This window comes from Buteo buteo, chromosome 25 (assembly GCF_964188355.1).
Source record: "Buteo buteo chromosome 25, bButBut1.hap1.1, whole genome shotgun sequence".
Lineage (NCBI taxonomy): Eukaryota > Metazoa > Chordata > Aves > Accipitriformes > Accipitridae > Buteo > Buteo buteo.
Window position 1 is genome coordinate 6,987,687 of NC_134195.1, and position 24,383 is coordinate 7,012,069.

Below are 24,383 nucleotides of genomic sequence, written 5' to 3' on the forward strand. Positions count from 1 at the left end.
ACAAGTGGTGTGGGCACTCTTGTGCTGCCTGGGGAGTGGGAGGAGACATCTGAGAAAATTTGTAGTCTTTTGCTTGGAGGATGGGATTGTCGTACTTCCCTCCTGACACTGTGCTGCTGCACAGTTAGTCTTGTCACTGAACTGGCAGGTAAGGTAAGTTAAAGCAGTGTTATTCCAAAGTTAGCTGGATGCTTAGGATGTTTTGTGGTGCTTCAAATGCCATTGGTATTTTCAACTAGTGGATTGGGCACTGTAACTGTCCTGCTTGTCAGAATTTTGGTTCTTGTCTCCAAATGTGACTTTAAACTGCTATCTTGATGACTTACATCCATGTTTGTCTCCTTCCTTGATTAAAAAAGAAACACAGCTTTATCTGTCCTTGTGAATTTCTAGATAGCATCAGCCTGCCTTGAGTTACTGATAACTTTGGTGCTTGCTGGGTTATTGCCCCTAAGTAGCATTCTCCACACCCAAACAAACTTGAGTTGTCCCACTTGGCCGGCTGTATCACTGCCCTGAGTTGTACTTAATTTGGGGTTCGTATCTTGCCTGTCACTCACCGTGGCTACAGCCTACATTGTTTGAGTGCTGATAGTCTTGGTTGTCCTGTCTCTCTGTTTTCCTGTCCTCTGTACCCAAAGGAAAGAGTACTGTGACTCTAGAAGAGGCACTGCCATGGCTCACCACAGTGCGAAGAACCAGCGGCTTCAGCTTAGATGTTCTCCTGCTCACCCTAGTCGAATGGCAGCAGTGTAGTTTTGCAGCACGACTGCTTCACTGAGCAGTTACTGCTGCAGCTTTGATTTACCTTAGACCTTAGCGTGCCCAAATCGGTGCTACTGATCTTCTCCACCCTGCCCCTCCCCTGGTTCCTGTTGCTTGAGTTGGTGTTCTTGGCTTCGCATTTCAGTTGACCTTTTTTTTTTTTGATTTGCAACCAGCTCTTGTCTAAACTTTGTATTGTTTCTTCCTGAATAATGCTTCCAAGACCCAACTTTTCCTCTTTGTCTGCCCTGCCAACATTGTTGCCCAAATTTTGATCTCTCTCTAACTTCGTTGATCTCTGATCTTTGTGCCTGCCACTGCGCTTTTCCTCTTCAGTGACAGCCAGTAATCCCTACAGTCAAAACAGCTACCGAATTAATGACCTTGGTTCTAACAGGCCTTCTTAGCTCCATCTTCTCTTGGGCCTTTTCTTTATGACATTCAAAAGCTATTATTTATTTATTTATTTATAATTTTTGCTTACAAAACTTAGGCAATCCAGTCCTACTCGACCTTTTTACTTTTATCATGTGACCATCTCCCTCCTTCAGCCTTGCCAGCTATGACCACTCTGTCTTTTCACAGGCCTTTTTATCGTTTCACTGCTTGCAAACGGGAAGACCCTGCAGGCGGGGCTGGTACCCATTATCTCCTCCTTCAGGAACTCCCTCCATCCTTCTCCCTTCTGCAATGCATAGAGGAAATTATAAGCAGATAGCTGCAAGGTAGAAACAAGTTGTACTTGGGTCAAGAGTGGTGGCAAGGGTCATGCATATCCTATTCTCATGTTACCATGACTTTTCCATCCTTTGCATAAACAAGCAGGCCATCTAACCCCACTTTATCTGTTAGACTGTCATCATCTTGATCTTAGAATTCTTGAAACACCAAAAACCTCATTTCATTTCTCTGATTTGGCCTTTTCAGTCTTTGAGATGTCATTTAGTTTGCATCTTGGGTCATAATTTTTTAAATAGATACCCTGGCATTTTCCTACCTCATCATGGTTTCATGCTGTAATACATTAGAGATTCAGTTGCTCAGATTTCAGGGTTTCTGGGAGCCTAATGAAAAGACGAGCATAAAAGCCACTTCGAATGCACCTGCTTGACTTTCGTCTACGGTGTCAACACTTAATTATAATAAGATCTGTGAAAGATCTGGGCAGCCTTGCACATTCCTCTTAAAACTCTGCTTTTGCCAGTGCTGCCTCTGAGTCTGGAATGATCTTTTTATATGTGTCTATCTGTCTCTGGCTTCCTTCAAATACCCCTAAAACCAGCTCTGTTTTATGGATCTGTGTTAACTTTGCCTATTAAATTGTTTGTATTAAGCTTGTTAAAAAAAAAACAAAACAAAAGCTGGCCTCTGTTGAGTAACCCCAGTCCATTTTCTCCTCTGTTTTCTTTACGCTTCTTATTTATGACCATCTGATGTGAGAGGGCTTTCTCTTGAAAGCAAAGCACCACGCTTGATGTGTTTCTCAAAAGCTCTTTGCGTGTCCTTGGGCACTTATTTTTGATTTGTGGTGCTGTAATGTTTGTTCAGCCACCAGCAGAAGCTCTTTGTGGCTTGATGTGAAAAGTTCTAAGACTGAGAAATGTCATAGCTGGTTTGTTGTTGGGGTTTTTTTTAATGATTTGGATGCAAAGCTGAAAGATGCTGGCTCCCTGCCACAAATTGTCCAGGTTATATTCTGCTTCTGGAAAACAAGTTTTGAGTGCTAAGGGTATACATGTCTCAGGAATTTCATAGCAATTAAAGTTGTCTCCTAATATTAGCAGAATATGGACTATGAGAAAGAAATGAACTAACTTGAAAGACAAAATAATTGAAAAGCTAACTGCATTTTGTATTCAGGAACATTTTTAACTTCTAGTGTCTTCAGTTAAAGCCCTTGATGTGGCAGATCTGGTTTGTAGACATAGGCAACTTCAGCGATATGAAACTACACTGATTCAACAATAGCTGCTGACAAAGCAGGACCGAGCTAGTAGCTGAAACAGAGCCCACATCTGCTCATTTTGGAAAGACTGGTTGGTACAGTTAGGAAAGCTTATACCTGGGCATTGCAGAAATCTTTTGTTCTTTATATCTATATATATGCATGTAAGTATACATTGATATCTGCGCATACATTTATGTGTACCTATTTTTCTTCCTGCTTAGTGTGTGTAGTCATCTCTGGGTTTCCATCTTACATATTCTCACTTACAATGAAAGCTCTACTGCTTGCTTGCTTGAGTACATACACTGGAGAGGAATGTGTACTGTCTTATTTTCATTGCATAGATCCCAAGTCGAACAGTAAAATGCTTTAAGATTGCTTTCGCTAGCACATAATTATTATGTGCTCTTTTAGCCAAAACCAACAGCTGCTGCTATTACTATTTCATTGCACCCTAAAGGCACTTAGGAGAATCAACATAGTCTTTTTGCAGACAGTTGTACAGTAAGGATTACGGACATGAGGGTTGGGGCTGAGATCACAGCGGGAGGATAATGGGATTTTTCATTGTAGATGTGTGCGTATCTTGTCAGTTTAAGTTTTAAGAAAGTCTTGGAGTTGATAGTTGACAGCAATCATTAGCTTTAAAGAATATTTTTTCCTGCGTCAGTCCTGGCTAATACTGTTTCTTTATGGCTTGCAGGTGCTCAGGTAGACCAGTCGGTGTTTGAAGAGCTTATAAAAGAGCAACTTCCAGAGCTGGCTGAACATATGAAGGATCTGACAACCTTAGCTTCCATCTCTCTTTCGTGGTTCCTTACCCTTTTCCTTAGCATCATGCCGCTGGAAAGTGCTGTGAATGTTGTGGACTGCTTCTTCTATGATGGGATCAAAGCCATTTTCCAGCTGGGCTTGGCCATACTGGAAGCCAACGCCGTGGATCTGTGTAACAGCAAGGACGATGGGCAGGCCCTGATGATCCTGAGCAGGTATGGCCATGCAGGAGTGCTCCTTCCATCACAGACCGTTCTGCCGTAAAACAAAGGCATTTGGGTGCCGTTGCGATATCGACAGTGCTCTGTAGGCACCAGCGGGACCCTCCGTGCAGCCTTGCTGCTGCTTTCGCAGTGTCTGCCTTAAAACAATGGGCTTTGTACATCGGACGGGTAGATGTCCTGTGAAATTTCCTGGCAGCGCCGAGACATGCATCGACTGCGTCAATGTGCAATATTTACTGCTGCTCTTCATGCCTTCCCTAGAGTGACGGGCTTCCTGCTCCAGACTTCAAGGAGACAGAAGTTTTCTTCCTTGGGCAGCATTTAGTCATTTGGCTGGCTTGCTGTTCCTTGGATGAGTAATCATGAAGGCATTTTTTTAAAAGCCTAGCAGCCCGAAAAACAACTTATTTCTAAGTCTGAGCCATAAGACTTGTTTGCTTATTTATATTGAGAAGAGCGCAGTGCAGAGTAATTGGTGTTGCTTATATTTCTTCCCTTCAGGTTTTTAGAACATGTCAAAAACGAGGAAAGCCCTCTGCCACCTATTGGTAATCACCATGCGTTCTTCAGCGATGACCAGGAAGCCTCTCCGGTGACTGAAATAGCTAACCTGATTCATGACTCCTATGAGGTAAAATACTGCTCCCTGTCTACTGGTCAGTTAAGTTAGAATTTTAAAAAAGAAAAAGGTTAAATTCAACAAGTATGTTCTGAAAGTTAATACACATCTTTACAGATTCTGTGACTAAGTGCTCAAATGCACAAGGCTGGGTGTAGTACAAATAACTACACTGACAGGTCAATTAGAGACTGGGTATGCTTTTTCTTCAAGGACTCACAATACTTTAAAAGTTATATTTCCAGTAAATGAGAAATACAAATATCCTGAAATACTACAAAAATAATAAACTTCTGTTCCTCCCTTGTAGAAATTTGGAGACCACTCTGTGGCACAGATAGAGCACATGCGCTACAAACACCGAATCCGTGTCCTGCAGAGCCACGAAGACACAACCAAGCAAAATGTGGTGAGTAGGGTATTGTTTTGACTGTGGTAGCTTAACATCTTCTCTCTGGAGGCAGGTGGCTTTTGTTTTTTAAAACAAACCACCAGATCTTGAAAAAAAGGAAGAATCGTTACTGACATTGGAAAAAGCTCTTTCCTGGGATGCTGATGGCTTTGGTGTTTCTTTTGTGGCCACATGCATTATTTTCTAGGGTGGCTTTATTCTTGAGAACAACTGCAGGACCATCCAGCCCAGTGCCTTGTCTCTGACCGTGGCCCTAGGCAGATGCCCAGGGAAGAGTGTAAGAAGAGAGCGAGCGCGATGCAATGCTTCCCCATCCTCCTGTGACCTGTAGCTTAGGGACTTCCCGTCTTTGTTTCTAATAGCCCTTGAGGGATTTCTCTTTTCACAGACCTGTCCAACCAGTGAACCTAAAGAATGGGGAAAAATTGCAAAGATTTTTCAATACTGCGGTTTTCAGCTGTACCACATAAATACAGTCCCTGCGGGGCTCGTGGTCCTGCCCATGTCAGTGGTGATGGGAGAAAAGATTGTCACTAACAGGATTTTCTTTCTTTTTAAGCTCCGAGTTGTCATCCCAGATGTTTCGATTCTTCCTGAAGATTTAGAGGAATTGTATGACTTGTTCAAGGTTAGTCTCCCTGAAAAGAAAGGGATGCACCTATCTGAGGCTTCTGGGTGTAACTTCCAGCTGTCACTTTGCAGAGCTGCCTTGGACCTCGTGTCCTCTCCCTGAGCGGTACTATTCAGATGGGACCTTGTAATTTTTGTCCTTTCTGTGGTTGCCCAGTTGTTAAAGAGGAATAGTAATGTACTGATCCTTCAAAGGAGAATTGCTTCAGAGTTTCCTTTCTAACGTGCTGCTTGGAAATGGTCCATGAGAAATTAGGTTCTGGTAGCTTTCATGAGCAGAATAAATTAAATAATAGGTAGCTCTGCTCACTGGGAGCTCTGCAGTACTTTTCAGTCCTGCTCTCTTAATGCTCTTTAAAGGCAGATTGTTTTCCATGGTGGAAAAACATCCCCACAAACTTGTGTCCTTGCTCTTTGTTCCCACTTTTCTAATAGTTTTATTTATTTATTTTTTTTTTTAGAACTAAAAGCAGTTTCTACTTCAGTTCCTTTCTGTCGAGCTGATGTTCGAAAGTACTATTATAAAAGTTTCTTGGAGACAGGGACATCTAAGCTTATACAACTATACTTGATTTAGAGGTCCAAGCATGTAATTATCACCCTTAATGGACTTAATTTTGTGTTCGGACTTAATTGTTCGTAGAATACATAGGATACTGAGAATATGACTGTGGTGTGTTCTTAGTGCTGTGTAGCCTTGTGGCTAAGCCCAGCTGTATCCTCCCTCCATTAGTAAGACGATGCTGCTGGGGCTTGCTCTTCAGTCCTTCCCTCCTCCTCCTTGCTGCTGTGTTGGAGCTTTGACTGGCTTGCACTCTTCCCCTTTCCTCATTTCGTTCCTTGGTGGTGGTTCCTTCTTCGTTAGGTCTCTTGCTCCCCCGGGACAGCTTGTTTTGTTAGGACTCTTTGTTTTGCATCAGCCTGTCCCTAAGGGAAGACTTAACAGGGACAGTATCCAAATGGAGAGGTCTGAGAGAGAATAAATGAGCAGGTGAAGCCTGTATAATGCTTGCCCTGGATTTTCTCCAACCCTCTGTACCTTTGGCTGGTTAGAGACATCCTGGGACTTTGAGTAGCCTGCAGTGAATTTCTTCCAAGAACCTGCCCAGTCTCCCTTCAAATTTATTAATTGTCCATTGGAAATCATAAGAGTGCTTGGCTGCTCTAATTAAAGATTCATACTTTGCTTTTTCTCACAGGAATGGTCTTGGTATTGTTGTAACACCTCGCGCAAAGAGAATTTTGAGCGTTTCCAGCATACCTTGACATGAATGCCTTTTTCTGCTGGTTATGCTCTCTCTGATACTGCACACCGCAATCCCCCCTCTCCCGCCTCTGATTTCTCCTAGAGGGAACATTTAATAAGGTGTTACTGGGAAATGACGAGTCCGGTTGTCGAGCAACACGACCCCAGCAGACCGTATGCCGAGCAGTACCGCATCGATGCCCAGCAGTTCGCCAACCTGTACAGGCTGGTCTCGCCCTGGACCTGCGGGGAGCACACTGACGTCCTCGCCCAAAGGACATTCCGGCTCCTGGATGAGAACATGGACCGGCTGATTGAATTCAAGGGGCTTGCCAGCTGCTTAGGTACTGGCTCCCCTTTGGGGTGGAAGGTGGGCAGAGGGGGGAGATGGTACACGGGCGAGACAGGGATGTTAAAATGCCATACAACTGGCAGGGGAGGATGCGGGCAGATGGTTTTCTTGGGCTGGTAATTAGCCTAACCAGTGACCTTTACTAATTTTTTGTGTTCCAATCACCTGAAGTTGATTAGATTTAAAAGACAGCCTAAGGACATGATTGAATATTGTATTAAAATATTTGATTTCTCGGACAGCAGTAATTTTGTTGAAAATATTTTATGAATTAGAATTATACTTGGGTCTGCATGGAATGCTAGAAAATCCTCTCTACTGGATTGTTGCTCTCAGTATACCTTTGAAATCTCAGTATACCTCTTTGTAACTGCTTCTTGAAGACTTAACCTTACACAACTGACTGCTGCTTGCCTTGTGTGTTGATGGTAAGCAGAACAAAAAAATGTGGCCAGCAGGGACTGAGAGCTACACGAGAGTTGGTTTTGAGGCCACCAGCTGTTCTAATGAGATGAGGCTGCCTGTCCCAAACTCTGGCTGAAGAAGGAAGTGCCACATCTCAACTTTTGCCTGATGCCGCTTGAAAAAAACTGAATCAACATTCAGAGCTTCAGTAAAACTCAGTAAATCCATATTCTCACCACTTAAGTATTTTAGAATTTTTTATGTGAACCAAGGCACCCAGTATTATATTGTTGTTGGATTTTGATTCTTAGAGGGATACAACTTTAAAAAAAAAAAAAAGTTCTTCACAGTATTTCAGTGCATTTGAAAGTTTAAAATCTCATTTCTACTGGTCATTGAAAATATGAATTGTATTACATGTGAAGTAGTTATTTCCTTTGGGCTTATTCTATAGAGCAGCAGTAAGGGCTGAAGGGGAGAAATACTAATAATATGATGGCCCCAAAGGGGGCCAGTTGTCTCTCTCTCTCCCCTCTCCCATTCCTGTTAATCTGTGGCAGCAAACAGCCTTTGCTAGATTCCCTGCCATGCGCCTTGATATTTTTAAACGATGCTGAAGCTCCATAGGGTTAGGTACTCCCAGTCTATTTTACAACAACAAAGACCAAACCAGATGGCTCTCAACTGCTGTTCCTCATGGACAGGCACAACTTAAAATATTTTGATGTGATATACTGGCCATATGTTTTCATGTATTGTCCATGCAAACAATTATCTTTTGTGCACAGAGAGGCACCTGATTTATTTTAAACTGTGGAAGTAAATGCTCTGGTCCATTTCCTTCTTGTTCTTTTTTTTCCTTGCAGATGTTATGTATAATGGAGAAATGAATGAAAAGATAAAGCTACTATATAAGCTGCATATCCCACCGGGTAAGAAATCTGAAAGGGAATGAATACCTCAGTTTCCCCCCAAAATCTCTTGCTTAAAGCTTTTGGGAAAAGACTGCTTAATGAAGAACCCTACCTACCTTGCTTCCTTCAGCTGGGAGCATATAGGATGTGCATTTGTAATTATGCTCACTGCATTTAAAAAATTACTCCAGTAATTTTAAAACCTTCTTGGATGAAATTTATAGATATACAATGTCAAGGCTCACATCTGCTGCATTCAGAGATCTTTTGCAGTCAATTATATGGTTACTTCTAGACAAAATATGAACTGAAGTAGCATTTTTGGATGACTGATATTCCGTGTACAGTAGAAATCTCCGTATCACATCTTGATCCAGTTCTCATTAGGTGACAAAATTCTGTGGTACTTTCTCTGTGCAAAGTTTTTAATTAAATGTGCCATTCTTGGCAAACTTCCGACTCTCTCACTGCAGCACCAGTCTTACTTACATTAACATAATTTTACAGTATGATTTAATGAAGTACTGTTTAAAAACATCTTTGCCCAATTATTTTGCTTTCTTCAAATATGTAGATTTTAAAAACTTAAATAACCATTATGCAGCATTTGAAGGATTAATCATTACATTTGTTACTTTTTTTTTGGATAGCTCTCACAGAAAATGAACGAGACAGCCAGTCGCCATTAAAGAATCCTTTGCTGTCAACTTCAAGACCACTAGTCATTGGAAAATCAAATGGTATGTCCAAAATGGTTCTCTAATGCATATGCATATAAGATAACCAACTTTCCATTTGTTAACCCTGCTCTATTATCTCTGCTCTCTGCAGTTTATTTTTGAAACGTCAATTTACTCCAGTGACTTGAAAACTAATTCTCCTTTTTGTGTCTGCTCCAAAAAAGGTGATGCAGTAGATTACCAAAAGCAGTTGAAGCAGATGCTGAAGGATCTAGCCAAAGAAAAGGATACTAAAACTGAAAAAGAATTGCCAAAAATGAGCCAGGTATGTACGTTAGAGGCTGTAGTCTGTTTTTAAAAAAGTGGAGAGTACTTGAAAATGAAATGACCGAATACAACACTTTAGCTCTTTCTGGGAAAGCGTAACTTCAGCCTGAGCTTAGATTCAGTCCTTTAGGTATCAAGGACTGGGCTCCTGTGATCCAGGGAGCAGGTGTTTAAAAACTACCAGCTACCTTTCTAGCAGCTCATTCTCCTCAGACGGGCTGGTGAATAGAAAGAATTTCACAATATCACCCTTACCTGCAGCGTAACAGGCTGGAAAACAGGCTGATGGAGGCTGGAAAAAGCCCTCCTCCTAAGCCCAAAGAATTCCCGAGAATCCATATTGCTATTCTGTCTTCCCTGACCTCCTGTCCACCAAACCGGTAACTTCTTTCTTAGTCTGTCACCAACTGGGACTTGCCCTGTCTTAGCCAAACACTGACTAGAACTGCATGAAGTAAGACAGCTGAGGGCTCTCATCATCTTAGCATCCCCTCCCTAATGCCAGTAGAGCCTTGTGTATGTTGTTGGCATAAGGAAATCTACCTGAGGGAAAAGGGTCCCGTATTCGTAAAACAGACGTACGGACATGCAAAGAAAGATGGGACTACGCCCAGAATCCCTTCTGTGCTGGTGTTGGCAAGTGAAGTTTCAAATGGGTGGCATGTACCTGACCTGTCAGCTCAGCACGGCCACATAACCTCTCACAAAGGCATCACTTGACTGAACTTCTGCACTCCTTTCCACCCTGAATCAGCCATCCTATGACTGCATGAAACTTGAGGGCTCACAAATTTCAGAATAGGACATGGAAACATCCTCTCTAGCCTGATCATCATCTGTGACGGTTGAGCAAGGGAAGGAAGGAGAGAAAGCGGTTGGGCAGGGAAAATGCCTGAATTTTATTAGTAGGAGAGCTGGGAAAAGATGGGAGAAACAGCAGAAGGGCAGTGGCTTGCAGGCCTGTGGATCGCTACTTCAGTTGCAACTCATTCTGTGTAACAGCCATGAGTTTCCCACCAGTAACGGATCATATCCCTTGCCTGGTATCTCGCTTCCCCTTTGGTCATCTGGGAGGTCCTGATCTCCTTTATCAAGGCAGCAAAATACTTTTCTGCTCTGCTCCCTTTTCGATTTGCAGCACCAACATTTCCTAGCATCAGTGGGGTTTGAAATCCCTTTACTAGCATTTTTTTAAAATCAGGCAGAAGTTATAAATGAGCATACGAATGTACACAGCATTCTGCCTTCCTTCGCAGTACTGTGCCCTTGCCCAACTCCTAGTTACCCGTAGCGTGGCTGTTCAGTAGTTTGATTTTGGTTTTTCATCCTTTACAGAGGGAGTTCATTCAGTTCTGCAAAACCTTGTATAGCATGTTTCATGAAGATCCAGAGGAGAATGATTTGTATCAAGCCATTGCCACTGTGACCACACTGTTACTTCAGATTGGAGAAGTAGGACAAAGAAGCATCAGCCTGGGGAGCGGATCAGACGAGTTCACTGAGGACTTGCAGCCTGAGGCCTCTGCTTCGGACCAGGATGCTGTTTTTACTGACACTGTGAAGACCCCTCACAAAGACTCTCGACCTTCACCTGTGACTGAAGGGGACTGGACTGTCTCTTTTGAACATATTTTAGCATCCCTCTTGACTGAACAGTCGTTAGTTAACTTCTTTGAAAAACCCTTAGAACTGAAGCCAAAACTTGAGAATGCAAAGCTAAATCAGTACAGCCTCAAAACAAATGGAATGAGCTGCCAGTCACGGGGTGAACAGACAAAACTAAACGCACAGTAGTAGCAAACCTGTCAAAAATGAAATGCACTGAAATGATGCCAAAGCACATACTGTAAAAGGCTTTCAGTTCGCAGTGGACTTTTGATAAACAATTTGTTGGTCTGTGGTTTTCACTTTAAGAGCTTTAAAAGCTAAAGCGTGTGTAGGTTTGTTTTGTGCCATTGATTTATTAATTATGTTCTTGTTTTGAATGTAAAAGGAAACATCTGTCTACAGTGTGAAGACACTGAAGCCCTCTTCCGCATTGGGAAAGCAGAGGCTGGCTCCAGTTGTCCTTTTTTTTTTTTTAAACAGGGGAAAACACTTCTCAGCTACTGTCCGCAGTTTGTTTGGGTTGCCTTTTTTGCACTAATACTGAAAACTGTTTCAATGCTGGTAATTGAAACTATTTTAATATATTTGATTGTATTCCAATTTGTATGTCTTGCTGAAATGTTAAGTGTACATGGACTGTGCTTCTGATGTTGGTCTGTGAAAACATGCACTTTTCAATAAACCCTTTTTGTACTAGACTCAGATTGACAGTATTTATTGATTTATGGAAAGTAAGTGCCTTTAGTCCCTACTTCATTAAACAAATTCCCTGAGCTAGCACGCTTGCAATTAATTCACTGGTCAGAACCCCATGTTTCAGTGTAGCACACAGACCTGCTTGGGAGAAGCCTACTGATTCTGCCAAGGAGACCAGTGAGGGACCAAATACAGGGTTTACTTTATCCGCAAGAGATTACCTATATGAAGTATTGATCTAACAGTTTGGGGGGTTTTTTTTGTTTTGTTTTTAACAAACTTGGCCTTAACTTAAAACACCTTTGTAGTGGCTCTGTATTCCCACAGGAACAAAACAAAAACACTAGGACTTTGAAACCACATGGGAACATTTGCATCTCCTCCTTATTCCATTCATATGTAACAGCAGTCTATACTATCTTTAAGAAAATTACATCATTATGTACAAGCCCAAAGAAAGCAAGATACTTTAAGATGCTGTCACCTGTTCAACTCAATGCTTCATGGATGAGAGCTTGAAGAGACTGGACAATAAAAAAAACAACTTAGGAATAAACTTTCTTTTTATCCTTTTATTGTAATGAAAATCAGTTTAATTTTCATCCACATTGACTGTCTGTAGACCTGCAAAACAAGAAATTGTATCACCACCTATTACTAGGACAATTCCCTTTATGTACATGCAAGTCTTCACAAGAAAGTGCACCTACAGTTTCAAAGCTAATTTGCTGATCTACATCTGGAAGAGCAAACTATATATGCAAGTATTTCACCAAATGTTAAAACAAAACTTCGTGTTAAATCAATTCTGCAAATAAGATGCTTCTCAACTGACAAGCAGAAAAGGCTTAAGCTGCTTGAGCTTTTGACAGCAGAGGATGTACTTTATATGGGAAAACAAACCTCAAAACTACCCTGCATCTACAGCCAGGGGGGTTTTTTGTCTCAAAATTTACATGATTATTTCACCAAATTCTGTATTTACTTTTTAATGCTGATCAGGCAAGCTAGCAGCCCTGTTCTCTACAGCAGAGCTAGTTTAAACCAGCAGTTTGACACCTTCATTGGAATTTTGCATTGCAGGAGGACCTGTCCCACTTTGCTACTTGTTCAGAAAAACATGGCATGGAGGAAGAGAGATGGCATGGAACCTTACCTTTAAAAGTTGTGACTGGTACATAGGTAACCAGTGTGTATAGCTTGTTTGGTGAATCTTCATCCTCATTGCGCTTTCTGGACAAACGCACACGGATACGGTAAGGAACATTCCTATAATGAAGGTGACAGATTAATTTTCAGTAAAATATGTATTGAAACCTGCTAATTTCATAGAAAAGTTATTTCCTCCATGATTACTACCCCCCCCTCATATTCTCAAGCTTTGCCTATTTGTGCAAAGACATGATGAGTCAATTCTGTTTCTATCTCAGCATCCTAAGAAAAGCAAAATCCTCTACCTTAGCAATTGTACTGTTTGCCTTAAGAGGAGCTTATTGTTTTGGTTTTTAGTTTTGTTAAAGTGAGCAGGTAAGGTTTTACTGAGCCTTGAGTAAGATGAATCCATAATCCAGTGGGAGTATGAAGTCAGAAGTGCATCATCAGTCCACTACTGATCCAGGAAATACACTATGAAGATGATCATGAAGCACAGCGTGAATATGATCAGCAAGCAGCTGTTACTAACAAGCATTTCTTACAAGAATAGAAAACAGTGAGGAAAAAACCCTCAACAATCTGTTCTGAAAGCCCGAGGCCCCTGCTGAGTCAGAGTACTGCCCAATCTGTACGCCAGAAGTCATGTGGAAATTCTAGTAAGCATTAGACCCGAATCAAGATCTTATTAATGGGCATACAATAAATTAACATCTCTTCCTCACAAAGCCCATGGAACCACAAATAAATCACTTAGATGATTTGGTTTGTAAATAGGCAAGTCACAGCTTAGCATCCTCCCCCTAACACTGTCCAAAATATGCTGCTGAGGGAAGGCACAAAATTATTTGTCCCACCATTTTTCAAGTAACCTCCCACCTCAAATGAACCCAGGGGTTTGGGAAACTCCTGTTCAGAGTACTTTGCTCCATAGAATATGTGAAGAAACTTCCTCCTTGCTGTATGTTCTCAAGAGCATAATTACTAAATCAGATTGATGCAGTAATCAAGACACAGGAAGTTGCTGTGATTTACTCCCTTCTTGAAACAAGTCAAAAGCATTTTTCACTACTTTACTTAGATCATTGACTATCATACTAGGTGACATGGTGATTTTAGCCTCTCCTCATCCTTCCAGAGGAAGGTATTTTACTTTGCATACATTATCTATTCTAACTAACTAGTGAAAAATGCAGCTAAACTCACACTGGAAAGACAGATGTGATGACTCCTTGCTCCACAGACGGCACTTCTACCAGTTAATGTACGGAAGTCTTGGTTAGTAGCCTCACTACTAAGCCCTGAAGTTATGCTGTCACCTGGCTCAATTGCTACTTCATCATTGCATATGAACTGGAACAGCTCAACAGGAAGGAAAGAACCCCTGCCCAGAAGACACAGTAACTTAGTCCTATCTTCCCACTCTGTTTTTGAAGGAAGGGTTGGCCTAAGCACACAACTCCAGGTAAGGGATTATAAATATGTCATAGGCTAGACTTAGGAATCCAATTCCTAGAAGACATGGTTTAAAACAAGGGTTTATGTGTATCCAGTGCATCACTCACAGTATTAATCCCTACCAGTTAACCTTTTATTATGGTTTAAGTCGTCCCACTCCTCGCAGGAGTCCTTTTGGAATGTCTTCACATACGTCAAACCAAATCAGCTGCCTCTGTATCAGTGATTTAACTGAAGTTGTAATTTTTTGGCCCCCCAATTACTTATCATTTGTACCTTCAAGACAAGATTAATGGCCCTATTTAAAACACAGCTCATTACTTCCTTGTGTAGCATTTATCAATTCAGCATGCTTTGAAACCTAGTCCTCTTCAGACTACACAAATCCCAGGTACCTAGCCTGGGACTGTAGGTATCACTAAAAAGCCATGTTTCTAAAAACTGTCTGCTGCAATAGGGACTGGGGTGCTGCAGTATTACAATACTCCAATCCTTTCTCTCCCCCTGTCCTCTGCCCCCAAACTCGCATTCCTTCTTTCCTTTGCTTTACTCTTATTAGAGGTAGGAGGAAGTTCCTTCAATTCCAGAGTTTACTGAAGCTTTGCTACAAATACGCTGAGGGAGCTGACCAGAGCAGAGGCAACAGAAAGATTAGCTTGGCATGCACATTATAAGAAGGGAAGCATTTGCAAAGAAAATGCAAATACTGCAAGAAGTATACAAATTTTTCTGCCCCTCCAAATCCTGTACCTCCACATACACAGTTACAAGGTTCTTCCTCACCCAAAAAGGAAAGTTGCAGAAACATACCTTATTCCTTTAGCCCAGACTGCTTTGTTCAATCTGGTGTCAATGCGAACATCAGGAGTACCCATTTCTTTCATCGCAAATTTACGGATTTCCTTGAGAGCACGCGGTGCTCGTTTCTTGAAGCCCCTAGGACAAACACAAGAGCCATTTCTTTAACTTCAGGAAACTGTCAGCATTGGATACTTGTTGCAGCACTCGACCGCTGACATTGTCTAAACATACAATCCAAAGAACTGTGTTCAACTGCAGTTCAACACCTGCATCATAGTATGACTAGACCTTTACTCTCATAGGTAGCTGTTAACCTTAATGTCTATGCCTAATAGAAACCACATATACTTGCACAGAATAATTTCAGTAAAATTTTGCACCTGCAAGATCTCCCAGATCTTAAGTCTTACTCAAACATGTTGACATTAAAACTTTTCACAATATTACTGAAGAGATCAGAGATTTCACAGATATTCTGGATCAAAGGCCTATGAGAAAAGCAGTGCAACAAACTTGACAGAATTGTTATCAGTATCAAAATAAATGGCAGAAGAACAAAACTGATGCTATTCTGAATAACAGTTTCTGCTAAAGAGTATTTGATCATTACTTTCTTCACATTAGCAGGACTGCACCAAAATCACCACCATCAGAACTGTTTTTTCTACAAGTATAGCTTGTCTCATGCCTATTATGGACAGATTCTGCATGACTGGGCATTTACACTAAAAGTTACAGCTGCTGCACTGTGAGTGTTTTGTCATATATATTATACCCACACTGTGACATGCAACTAGTGTTAAGTAGTGTCAGAGGTCCCACAGTGGGTTATATTTAGTATTACTTGCATGCTGCTGTTGATATTTAGTGCTAGAAATCAGAAGCAGGCAAGTGATTACAAGTGAGACAAGTGTTGAACAAAAAGTATTTCACCCCTAGTACTTCACACCAAAAAACAAAAGAGGATAACCCAAAAAGAAAAAGTGGATAGCAGGATCATCAGCATTAAAAATAGACTGAATTGCCATAAACAATCAAGAGGCAAGGCCAGAACATCTTATTGCCATTTAAAGGCGCCACTGCCTCCCATCCTCACCCACAGTTTTGCAATAGACCACTGTCTCTTTTCTCTCCTATTCTAAGTTAACTTCAGCAATTTCACCACCAATTGTTTTGATTTGGATATAGTTTTCTTCCACCTGACTGTAGGCATATACATACAAAGCGAATCAAAGCGAGACATATTTTCTCAACAAGTCCTCTCAAGCATTTTACTACTACACAATTGTATAAGGTTCAACATTTTGTCAGGTAAAAAGTTACCCTCATCTACACAGAACAAATACTGTTTAACTCAAATCACACCCCAATTTACACCTCACACAATTTAGTGATAAGCATGGAGCCAATCATTTGATTACAACAATATTTAATTTCTAAGACTTACTACAGTGGGCAAAACTTTAAACTTTGCTTGGGAAAGAATGACGACCTGTGCACAGAGGTAAATAGATCTAACTCCAAATTAAGTCCAGGAACACTCACAAAAAAAGAAACATGCTTGTTCCTGAAAGCCACATGCTAAGTGTAGGTCTGCAGAGGTACGGAGCTGCTTCCTCGGGACACAACTGTAGCATAAGGGACTAAAACATCACGCATGAGCATCGGTGCCGGTAAGGACTGTCGTTCTCTGCCGTTTAAAACCGAGTGAACCCACCTCCAAACACCACTTTACAAAAGGCCGATTTCACTGATAAAAAGAAGAACTTACACGCCATGGATCCGTTTGTGAATGTTGATGGTATATTCCCTAGTTACCACCTCATTGATGGCAGAGCGTCCCTTCTTCTTCTCGCCACCTTTCTTTGCAGGAGCCATCTGAGCAACGCTGAAAGGCATCCATGCACGCATCAAACGCAGACCCAACTTCCCTCAGACTTTTCCCCGGTCACCTTCCCTCCCATCGTCCCCAGCTCCCTACAAACCACACAATTCCCGCAGTAAGAAACTTCAAACTTAAGCTTAATTCATCCCCGGGGTTGCACCAGTTGCGGATTTGACACGGCAACTTTTCAGCATCACACATGCATTAATTACTCTCATCTCCCCGACAGAAACGTGAAACATGTCTGAGACTCCTCTACTACTCCCCGTGAAGACCGGGCTCCTGGCCAGCCCCAAGCGCCCCTAAGACCACCCCGTCCTGCTTCTGTGTGTCCAAACCCCTTCCTTCTCCAAGGCGACCCAGAAGGGCAGCTCAGCCCGTCCCGGAAAGGAGACGACGCTGCCACAGAGGCTCCTTCCAGGGACTGACGGCGGCCTACGGCTTCCCCCCTCCCTCGCCAAGGCCCAGCCGGGGCCGTCCCCCCCCCACAAGTGCCCCGCAGGCCTCCCCGGGCCTGCGCCCTGCCCGGCTCAGCGCAGGCCCGGGGCGGGGAGGGGGGGGGGGCAGGGAGATGGGCCCCAGCCCCGCCGAACGCGGACCCGCCGAGAGGTACCACCCGGTACCTCCCGCACCGGACCGCCCCCCGCGCCGGCCCAGACCAAGGAATCCCTCCCGCCGCGGGGTCTGCAAGGTAGATGGAAGCGGATTCGGCAGGCCAACCCCCGGCAACGGCCACTCACCCCGCCCGGGTACAGGCCGGAAAGGAGCGCGCAAGGCACTGTGGGAACGAGGAGCCCTTCCGGGATGCGGGGCGGGCGACTGCGCCGGCGCCAACCCGGAGAGGCGCGCGCCGGGGCGGAGGGAGGGGCTCAGGCCGGCGGGCGGCCGCGCATGCGCCTGAGGGCTCGGCGCCTGTCAGCCGGGAGCGGGGAGGGAGCGGGCGGGAACCCGCGGCTGCTTCCACGCACGGCCCCCGCTCCCACACACACACAGCCCGGGGGGGGTCCGCTGACCCTCGGGGGGATCCGCTGACCCTGGGGGGGGGAGCGGTCCCCGGCTCTCCCGAGCCGAGAGTTGCTGCTGGCGCAGCCCCCAGCCGAATCCCCCTGAGGTAGGGTTCGCCAACGGAGCCAGGGACATGGCGGCCCCTGAGGTAGCTGCCCGCCTGCTTGGCCCCTGTCTGGGAACGCTGCGGGTGGTGCGTTGTACGGGGACCTCGATGGTCGTGGGTGTAGCGGGCGGATTGCCCTCTCCAGGCCTGCGGCTCCTGCTGCTGAGACGGAAGGGCGGTACGGCAGCGCGGGGTGGGAGTCTGGGGTAACCACCCTGTCTGTCCCACCTGCCTGGAAAAATGACCCACGCTGAGTGATTTATGTTGGAACGAGCCAGGTCTCAGTTGTAACTGGAACAACAACCCAGCTTTATGAAGAGGACTGGCGTTGCGTTGCATGCGTGCAATAATCTAAAACCAGAACATGCGTACAGGGAAGAAATGAGACGCACCATGAAAAACTAGGTATTGATGTAAAGCTGTTCTTGCAAGTGCCCTGTATCCTTCGAACAACATAATAAGCCGGCTCATTAGAAGGCAACCCCACCCTATTTGCAGCTTCTCCCTGTTAACAGCTTACAGCGCTGCTGGCTTTACAGAGAGAAGTGTTTGCTCCGAGGCTGAGCTTGGTTTGGACATACCCACTGGCAATCAGGAGAGATGTGGGTGTATTACAACTATCCCTGAGAGTAAAACAAATTCTTAAAAGGAATTTCTCTTCCTGTGACTTCCATCGTAGTAGTTGAGATTCATCAAGTGCTGCTTCTGCAGGTATTTCCTCTGAGGTGCTCATGTTCCTTCATTGCCTCTCTCCTGCGTGAACATTTTCGCCTACAGATTTCTCCTTCCCTTTCCCAGAATAAGCCCTTACAGGATTGGGTGGAATTTATGAAGCTGGCCTCTTAACTCAGCCAACTGGCCTTTGCTTAGGTTTGTCTACAGTTAATGGAAAGAGAAAGGTTTCTTCAGACATTAAGTGAAAGCACCTTAGGGTTTAGCTTTTTAATCTTCATCTGGTGGGGTCACTCTTGCTTCACTGAATGCAACAATTTAAAGAGATGAGCAGGCTAACTCAGGCTGGTACCTAAAGTTAGTAGTTAAAAACACTTTCTTAGAGACCAGATCTGATCTCTAAACACTTTTTAGAGACCAGATACTTGATTCCCTCATCTTCCTTCAATGAAGTAAAACAAAGGGATTGTACGAACTGAAATACACGTGTACTGATCAGTGTTACCAGCCTGTCTTGCTGTGGAAACAGCAGGGTCATTTTGCCAGTGGGTTTCCTTCAGGAGATCAGCTTTTGCAAAACTCAGGGCAAATGAACCTTTTTCATTTCTTGGAAAGTTTACTTCTACCATTTCCAGCTCCCAGTCCAATTATCTCCATTGTTCCTCTATGGCCTAGAAACCAGAGCTGAACATGTGGGCCCTCGTGATGTGATCCTTGGTACTGAAGGGCAGGAAGGGCAACATGGTCTACACTCTCTTGAAGCTAACGCTGGCTCAGGTGGCTGCAAGCTGCCCTGAGGGATGTTCCCTTTCAGTCTTGCCACGGTGAATGAAAACGTTACTGTGCTCAGTTATCCACCTTGTTCTGTGTTGGAAGTTGCTGCTCCTGCAGCAGAGTCAGCAGAGGGAGAGCAGACCTGTACCTTGGCTGCTCAATCCTGTCGTCAGTTTGAATTTAACATGAAAAAGAGTCTGCACAAGGATGCCAAAGTGGAAGCCAGACTGTCTACAGTGTGGGCATGGTAGTGGTTCCAGCAGAGATGTATCAGAAAACTCAGGACAGCAATGTCTTAAAACACTGAAGCTGGGTGTGGGTCAAAGGCCTGGTATATGCTGGGTCAAAGCCCTGGTACATGCTGGGTCAAACCATTCTTTAAACCATCTGTTTTGTCCTAATCTAAAACCATTTGCTTGGAAGTACAGAGCTGCCTGAGGTCTTTAAAGTTTTAAAGGAGCTTAAAATGAGCTGTCTGGGCTAGCAGCTAATACAACTTCCTGAGCTACCATTCTCGTTGTCTGTGCCATGCCACAGATCCCATAGGATAATACGTGTTTTTCCTAACTGGGTGCAAAACACTGTGCAAGGCTACGGCTAATATTAAAAATCTAAAGTGAATCACATATTTGAACAGCCACAGGAAAATGTGTGCAAGTCCTGCAATAAAGCCTTTTGGCTATTTTATTTTATTCTACAAATAAAGACAACTCCATCATTAAATGGAAAAAAATAATAGTTTGAGTTGTATATAGCATGAAACAGTAGTTCCCGTCACAAAAACATTTCTAATTCATTAGTTTATTACAAAATATCCACTCACAAAAAAGCACAAGCACAATCTTTATACTTGTGAAATGAGTTGATATTTCATATACAAAATAATTTCCACATAATTCCATATAATTTTATTTTATATAGAAATAGGTCATATTACAACAGCTGTACAATACACTACTTTTTATTTAATAATTACATAAAATCTTTCTTAGAAACATATCAACAGAAAACATACAAAAAAAGCGAAAAGTGCATTTCTTTTTTTCCCCCCAAAGGAAAATTCAATCCTAAATGTTATAATGAAAGAGATATGTAATAGTCTGCAGCATCCCGAGTCAGTGGGCCAAAACACAGTGCATATTTCTCAGAGACTTGCAGTGGGTGAGTTTAGGTTGAAGAAGGATCCATGTTGTACTATTGGAGAGTTGCATGATTGTGCTTACAATTCGAGTTCTCCTTTGCAATCACAATTCAGAAAACAGTCCAGTGTGGGTTGTGGTTTTTCGTTGGTTTGGTCTTTAGTAATGAAGAACAGTTAGGGTAAGCTGCATAATACTTTTCAGATTCTAAATCAAGGGTTATGAGCTGTAGACCATCTTCACCAATGACTGGGCTTTCTCCTCCATTGGATGTGCTAATTTGGCCACAAGAATAAGGAAACAAACTTCTCTTTACAGAAAGTGCCTAGGTTTTGTCCTCTGTGCAGTTGTGCAAAATAATAACAATAATCATAATAAAAATAATCTCTTGTTCTCTCCTCAATAGACCTTTGATGCAGTGCTTTTCATACACAAAAGAAGAACTGAAACAGTGAAGGCCAAGTACCTCATGAGTCTGTCGACAGTCTTTTGGAATTGCCAGATAGCTTTCAGAGTGACACGCCAAGATTGAACGCCTCCTCCTGCGCACCCATTGGTGATGGAGGCTGCACAGGATAGTGTTCCTTTTTATTTTGCTCTGTCAGTACGTACTGTACTCACGAGACAGCGCAGACTGAATCCAGCATGCCGTAAATGCACTGTCCGTGGCAGTCTGCACTCTGTGGCATACTTCTGTCATAGAGCTTTGAAAGAAATGCTTGTGCAAAAGCCAAAACAGTAAGTAGAAAGTCATTCTCTTCTGCCCCGTGTGCCCATTGGTTAAAGCTAATCGTGTATCGATTGTGCTGGTGGGACTCTATCGCAGTGGCTGTGGTAAATTTGATGATTCTGATAAGCTATTGCTTCTTCTTGATGTTAGTTGCTGCTGCTGCTGCTGCTGCTGTGTCTGATGATACCCCATATTTCCTTGCTGTGGTGAGTAAGATGGCAGGAGCAAAGAATCAGGTTGCTCATTGTGCAAAGAACTTGGTGTTTGCACCTACAGATAAAATAAAATTCATCGTGGTGTTCGAGTCTTTCACATGTTAAAGCTCTTAGTCCTCAATGTACAGTGTGCTTAAAAAATACTACTAGTTTGCTGGCTTTTATTTCTGGGGCTGTTTGGCATGGGGTTAGCTTACCTAATGCTAGAAGAAATGGACATAAATTGCAACAAAGAACGTTACAGTTAGACACTGAGAAAGGTTTTCTAATAGGAATGCACTGCCTAGGATTTGCAGGTTATCCTGGAAAGCCTGTTTTGGAACAGGGTGGGTGAACGTGTCAGAAATGACAGGGATGATAGAAATGAAACAGAAATGAAAGAGGGGATCCTGGTGTACCACATGCTGTCCCTTCTAGGCTTTCCTTTTTGTGAGTTTACAGTAGGGTGTGACCTTGCAGTGGTGAAGTCGGTGTGAATTTTGCAGATGCTTTTATTTGGAATGGTATCTGCCATAGTTTTTTCATTAATTCTCAGCTATGATAAGGATTTCATTTCAATAACAAGAGTTTAATCATTTGAGGTTGATGATGCTGTTTCAGTGATGCCAGTGGATGTATGATCAGGTTTTATAGACTCAGTTCAGCTCCTTTTGTGTTAATATAGAGACACCTCATTTCCCCCCTTCCCCTTTACTTTAGTATGTGTTGAATTAGGTCAAAAAATAAGTATTTTTACATCTTCAAATCACCTGGTTCTTTCAGGCAATGTGCTCCAGTTTATCTTCTTTGCCTTGTGGAGTTGAGAAAATATGTTAATTTACTGAAGGGATCCAGATATCTGATCCAGATCTCATTTTATGTCAATGCTGGTAATTAAAAATCATCTTTCGACTTGTAAACTAAGCAAATTTTATACTGAATAAAAGGTACAGAATAAATCCTAAGGCAGCAATTTTCTCCCTCTAGAAATACACTATAAATATAACCAGGATAATCTGATTCTGTTTCCAGTACAGAATTAGCAATTTCCTTTTAAATATTCTGACTGTTCTCACTGCTCCCTTGCTATACTGGAAGGGTACACAGCACTGTATCAGTGTCTTGCACATTTCAGTATCTCTAAAATGGCCACTTCTGCCATGATCAGGCTCCCACTGAAACCTGGGGCCCCGCTGGCACAGCGCATTTGCCTTATTACTCTGCATGTAGATTTTATACATCGTCCTCTTTGTCCTACCCTACCTGCAGGTAGCGTTGTTGCTGATGCTGTTGGTGCTGGAGTTGCATAGGTGGCAGAGAGGATGGCTGGGAAGGAGGTGTAGTGGCGAACCCTTGATTTAACACTGCTTGTCCCATCAGTACAATTGGAGAGCTGCTGCTGGAAGTTTGCACTTCCAAACTTTGAAACATTTGTTGGGTTTGAGAATACCTGTGGAAGAAAGAAGCAAAACAATCAAGAACAAACTGTTGGAAGCAAAGGTCTTCTCTTAGGATAGGGATGGAAGTCCCTAGTATTCATAAGTAATTCCTAATAAAGTATTCCAGTGCACGGGACCTGCTAATATGAACAGTGGCACTGCTGGCAGCACTCTTTTCTCTTACTCTGTGCATGAGCTGGACTTGGAGGGCAGAATACATCTCACCTCAAAATCCAGACCACATTAAACCAAATGGCCTTTGATTCTATATTAATATGCTGAGCTCCGAACTGCAGTGAGAGAGAAGTAAAGATACCTCCCGTTCTGCTGCCTGTGCTCCCCTGCAACTGCCTGTGGGGTGGTAATCTCTTGCAGAAAGATGGCTAGGGTTGATTACTTCTTAAGCTGCTCATATACATATTGCCAAGTATGGTCAGCAGTTCCTATCGCTGTGAGCCACATTGCAGGAACAGAAGAAGCCTCTAGAAGTCCTTGGGAGTGAGGGATGGGACAGAAACAAAATACTTGGCTCCTCTTGCCAGTCTGCGTTTGCATAGCAAAACTTAAATACGTGTTGTTTTGTGGAAGGCTGTGGGCAAAACCACAATGGAGCCATTGCCAACCCACCCTAATTCTGTTTATCCTGTAATGGGTGATGAGATCATAGCGTGGCATGTGTTCACTCAACAGCTGTTCAACATTAGGGGTTAGTCAGAAATGCTACAGTTTGGGTACTTGCACTAGGATGTGAGCTCCTAAAAAAGGGTCCTGTGAGTCAGGAAGTCCACATGAACTGGGAGATGTATCTTTGCAAATCAGGCCTCTTTTATTTAGATGCTTAAAAGCAGATCTAAAATGCTGTATATTTAGAGTTGACAAATTTAACTCAAGATAATCTTAAACAGCAATAATGATGTTTACAAAAAGTACTGAATACCTACATTTCTGAGGTAATATACAGAATTACTTTTAAAGTAATGATGTGCAAACAGTTGCCTATTATTTTAGCAGTTCGCAATTAAGTACAGTGACAAAAGACAGCTAAGAAAAAAAAGGCATATTCTGACTGATGTTTCCTGCTTCCTTCATCCAGATTTTGAGGAGACAAACAACGGAGGTGGTTTGTTGAGCAGCTTTTTTGAAAGCGCTCAGGTGCAGGGGCCTGTTGGTTCTTTCAGTTCTGCTGGTGCAGATCAGGCATAGCTCCACCGGCGTTACACCGGTGTCTCACTGCTCAGAGAGCAGGGGCTTTCTTGGCACCGGTCATTTCAACTGGCCAGGGCTGACTTTCTCACATTTACCTTGGTGGGGCAGAAGTTCCAGCGCTGAAGCAAGCATCATGTGAGGGAGAAAATTTCCCCCAGCCTTGGCTTGTTAAAACACCACTGGCACACTGTGTTTCTCTCTGTCATCCTTCCTGATGTGACC

At 43.1% G+C, this 24,383-nt stretch overlaps 3 protein-coding genes across 6 annotated transcripts in view; 1 reads left to right on the forward strand and 2 right to left on the reverse strand.

Annotated features, from left to right (window-relative positions):
* The window catches only part of TBC1D8 (TBC1 domain family member 8), a 50,398-nt gene extending 38,796 nt beyond the window's left edge, over positions 1-11,602 (forward strand). For both annotated transcript variants that reach the window (XM_075057454.1, XM_075057455.1), the window contains exons 12-20: positions 3,417-3,702; positions 4,213-4,342; positions 4,641-4,739; positions 5,302-5,370; positions 6,722-6,962; positions 8,242-8,307; positions 8,940-9,029; positions 9,194-9,294; positions 10,632-11,602. In XM_075057454.1, the coding sequence (XP_074913555.1) occupies positions 3,417-3,702; positions 4,213-4,342; positions 4,641-4,739; positions 5,302-5,370; positions 6,722-6,962; positions 8,242-8,307; positions 8,940-9,029; positions 9,194-9,294; positions 10,632-11,090 (1,541 nt within the window). In that variant the 3' untranslated portion in view covers positions 11,091-11,602. The remainder of the gene's footprint in view (positions 1-3,416; positions 3,703-4,212; positions 4,343-4,640; positions 4,740-5,301; positions 5,371-6,721; positions 6,963-8,241; positions 8,308-8,939; positions 9,030-9,193; positions 9,295-10,631) is intronic.
* Positions 11,603-12,157: 555 nt separating this feature from the next.
* RPL31 (ribosomal protein L31) lies at positions 12,158-17,708 on the reverse strand. Its single transcript, XM_075057457.1, has 5 exons — positions 17,637-17,708; positions 16,783-16,899; positions 15,021-15,146; positions 12,757-12,869; positions 12,158-12,224 (listed from the first exon to the last, which is right to left on the reverse strand). The coding sequence occupies exons 2-5, from the start codon at positions 16,887-16,889 to the stop codon at positions 12,193-12,195; spliced, it is 378 nt and encodes a 125-aa protein (XP_074913558.1). The 5' UTR covers positions 16,890-16,899; positions 17,637-17,708; the 3' UTR covers positions 12,158-12,192.
* A 2,376-nt stretch (positions 17,709-20,084) lies between these two features.
* NPAS2 (neuronal PAS domain protein 2) overlaps positions 20,085-24,383 on the reverse strand; it is a 108,980-nt gene continuing 104,681 nt past the window's right edge. For all 3 annotated transcript variants that reach the window (XM_075057287.1, XM_075057286.1, XM_075057285.1), the window contains exons 20-21: positions 22,780-22,966; positions 20,085-21,592 (exon numbers count right to left, since the gene is read on the reverse strand). In XM_075057287.1, coding sequence (XP_074913388.1) covers positions 21,410-21,592; positions 22,780-22,966 — 370 coding nt within the window. In that variant the 3' untranslated portion in view covers positions 20,085-21,409. The remainder of the gene's footprint in view (positions 21,593-22,779; positions 22,967-24,383) is intronic.

Coding starts and splice junctions, on each gene's coding strand:
- RPL31 (XM_075057457.1), bottom strand. CDS start 16,889: ATGGCTCCTGCAAAGAAAGGTGGCGAGAAGAAGAAGGGACGCTCTGCC. Junction 12,870..15,020: donor GTCTGGGCTAAAGGAATAAG/GTATGTTTCTGC, acceptor CCTTCATTATAG/GAATGTTCCTTACCGTATCC. Junction 12,225..12,756: donor ACCAGTCACAACTTTTAAAG/GTAAGGTTCCAT, acceptor CTTGTTTTGCAG/GTCTACAGACAGTCAATGTG.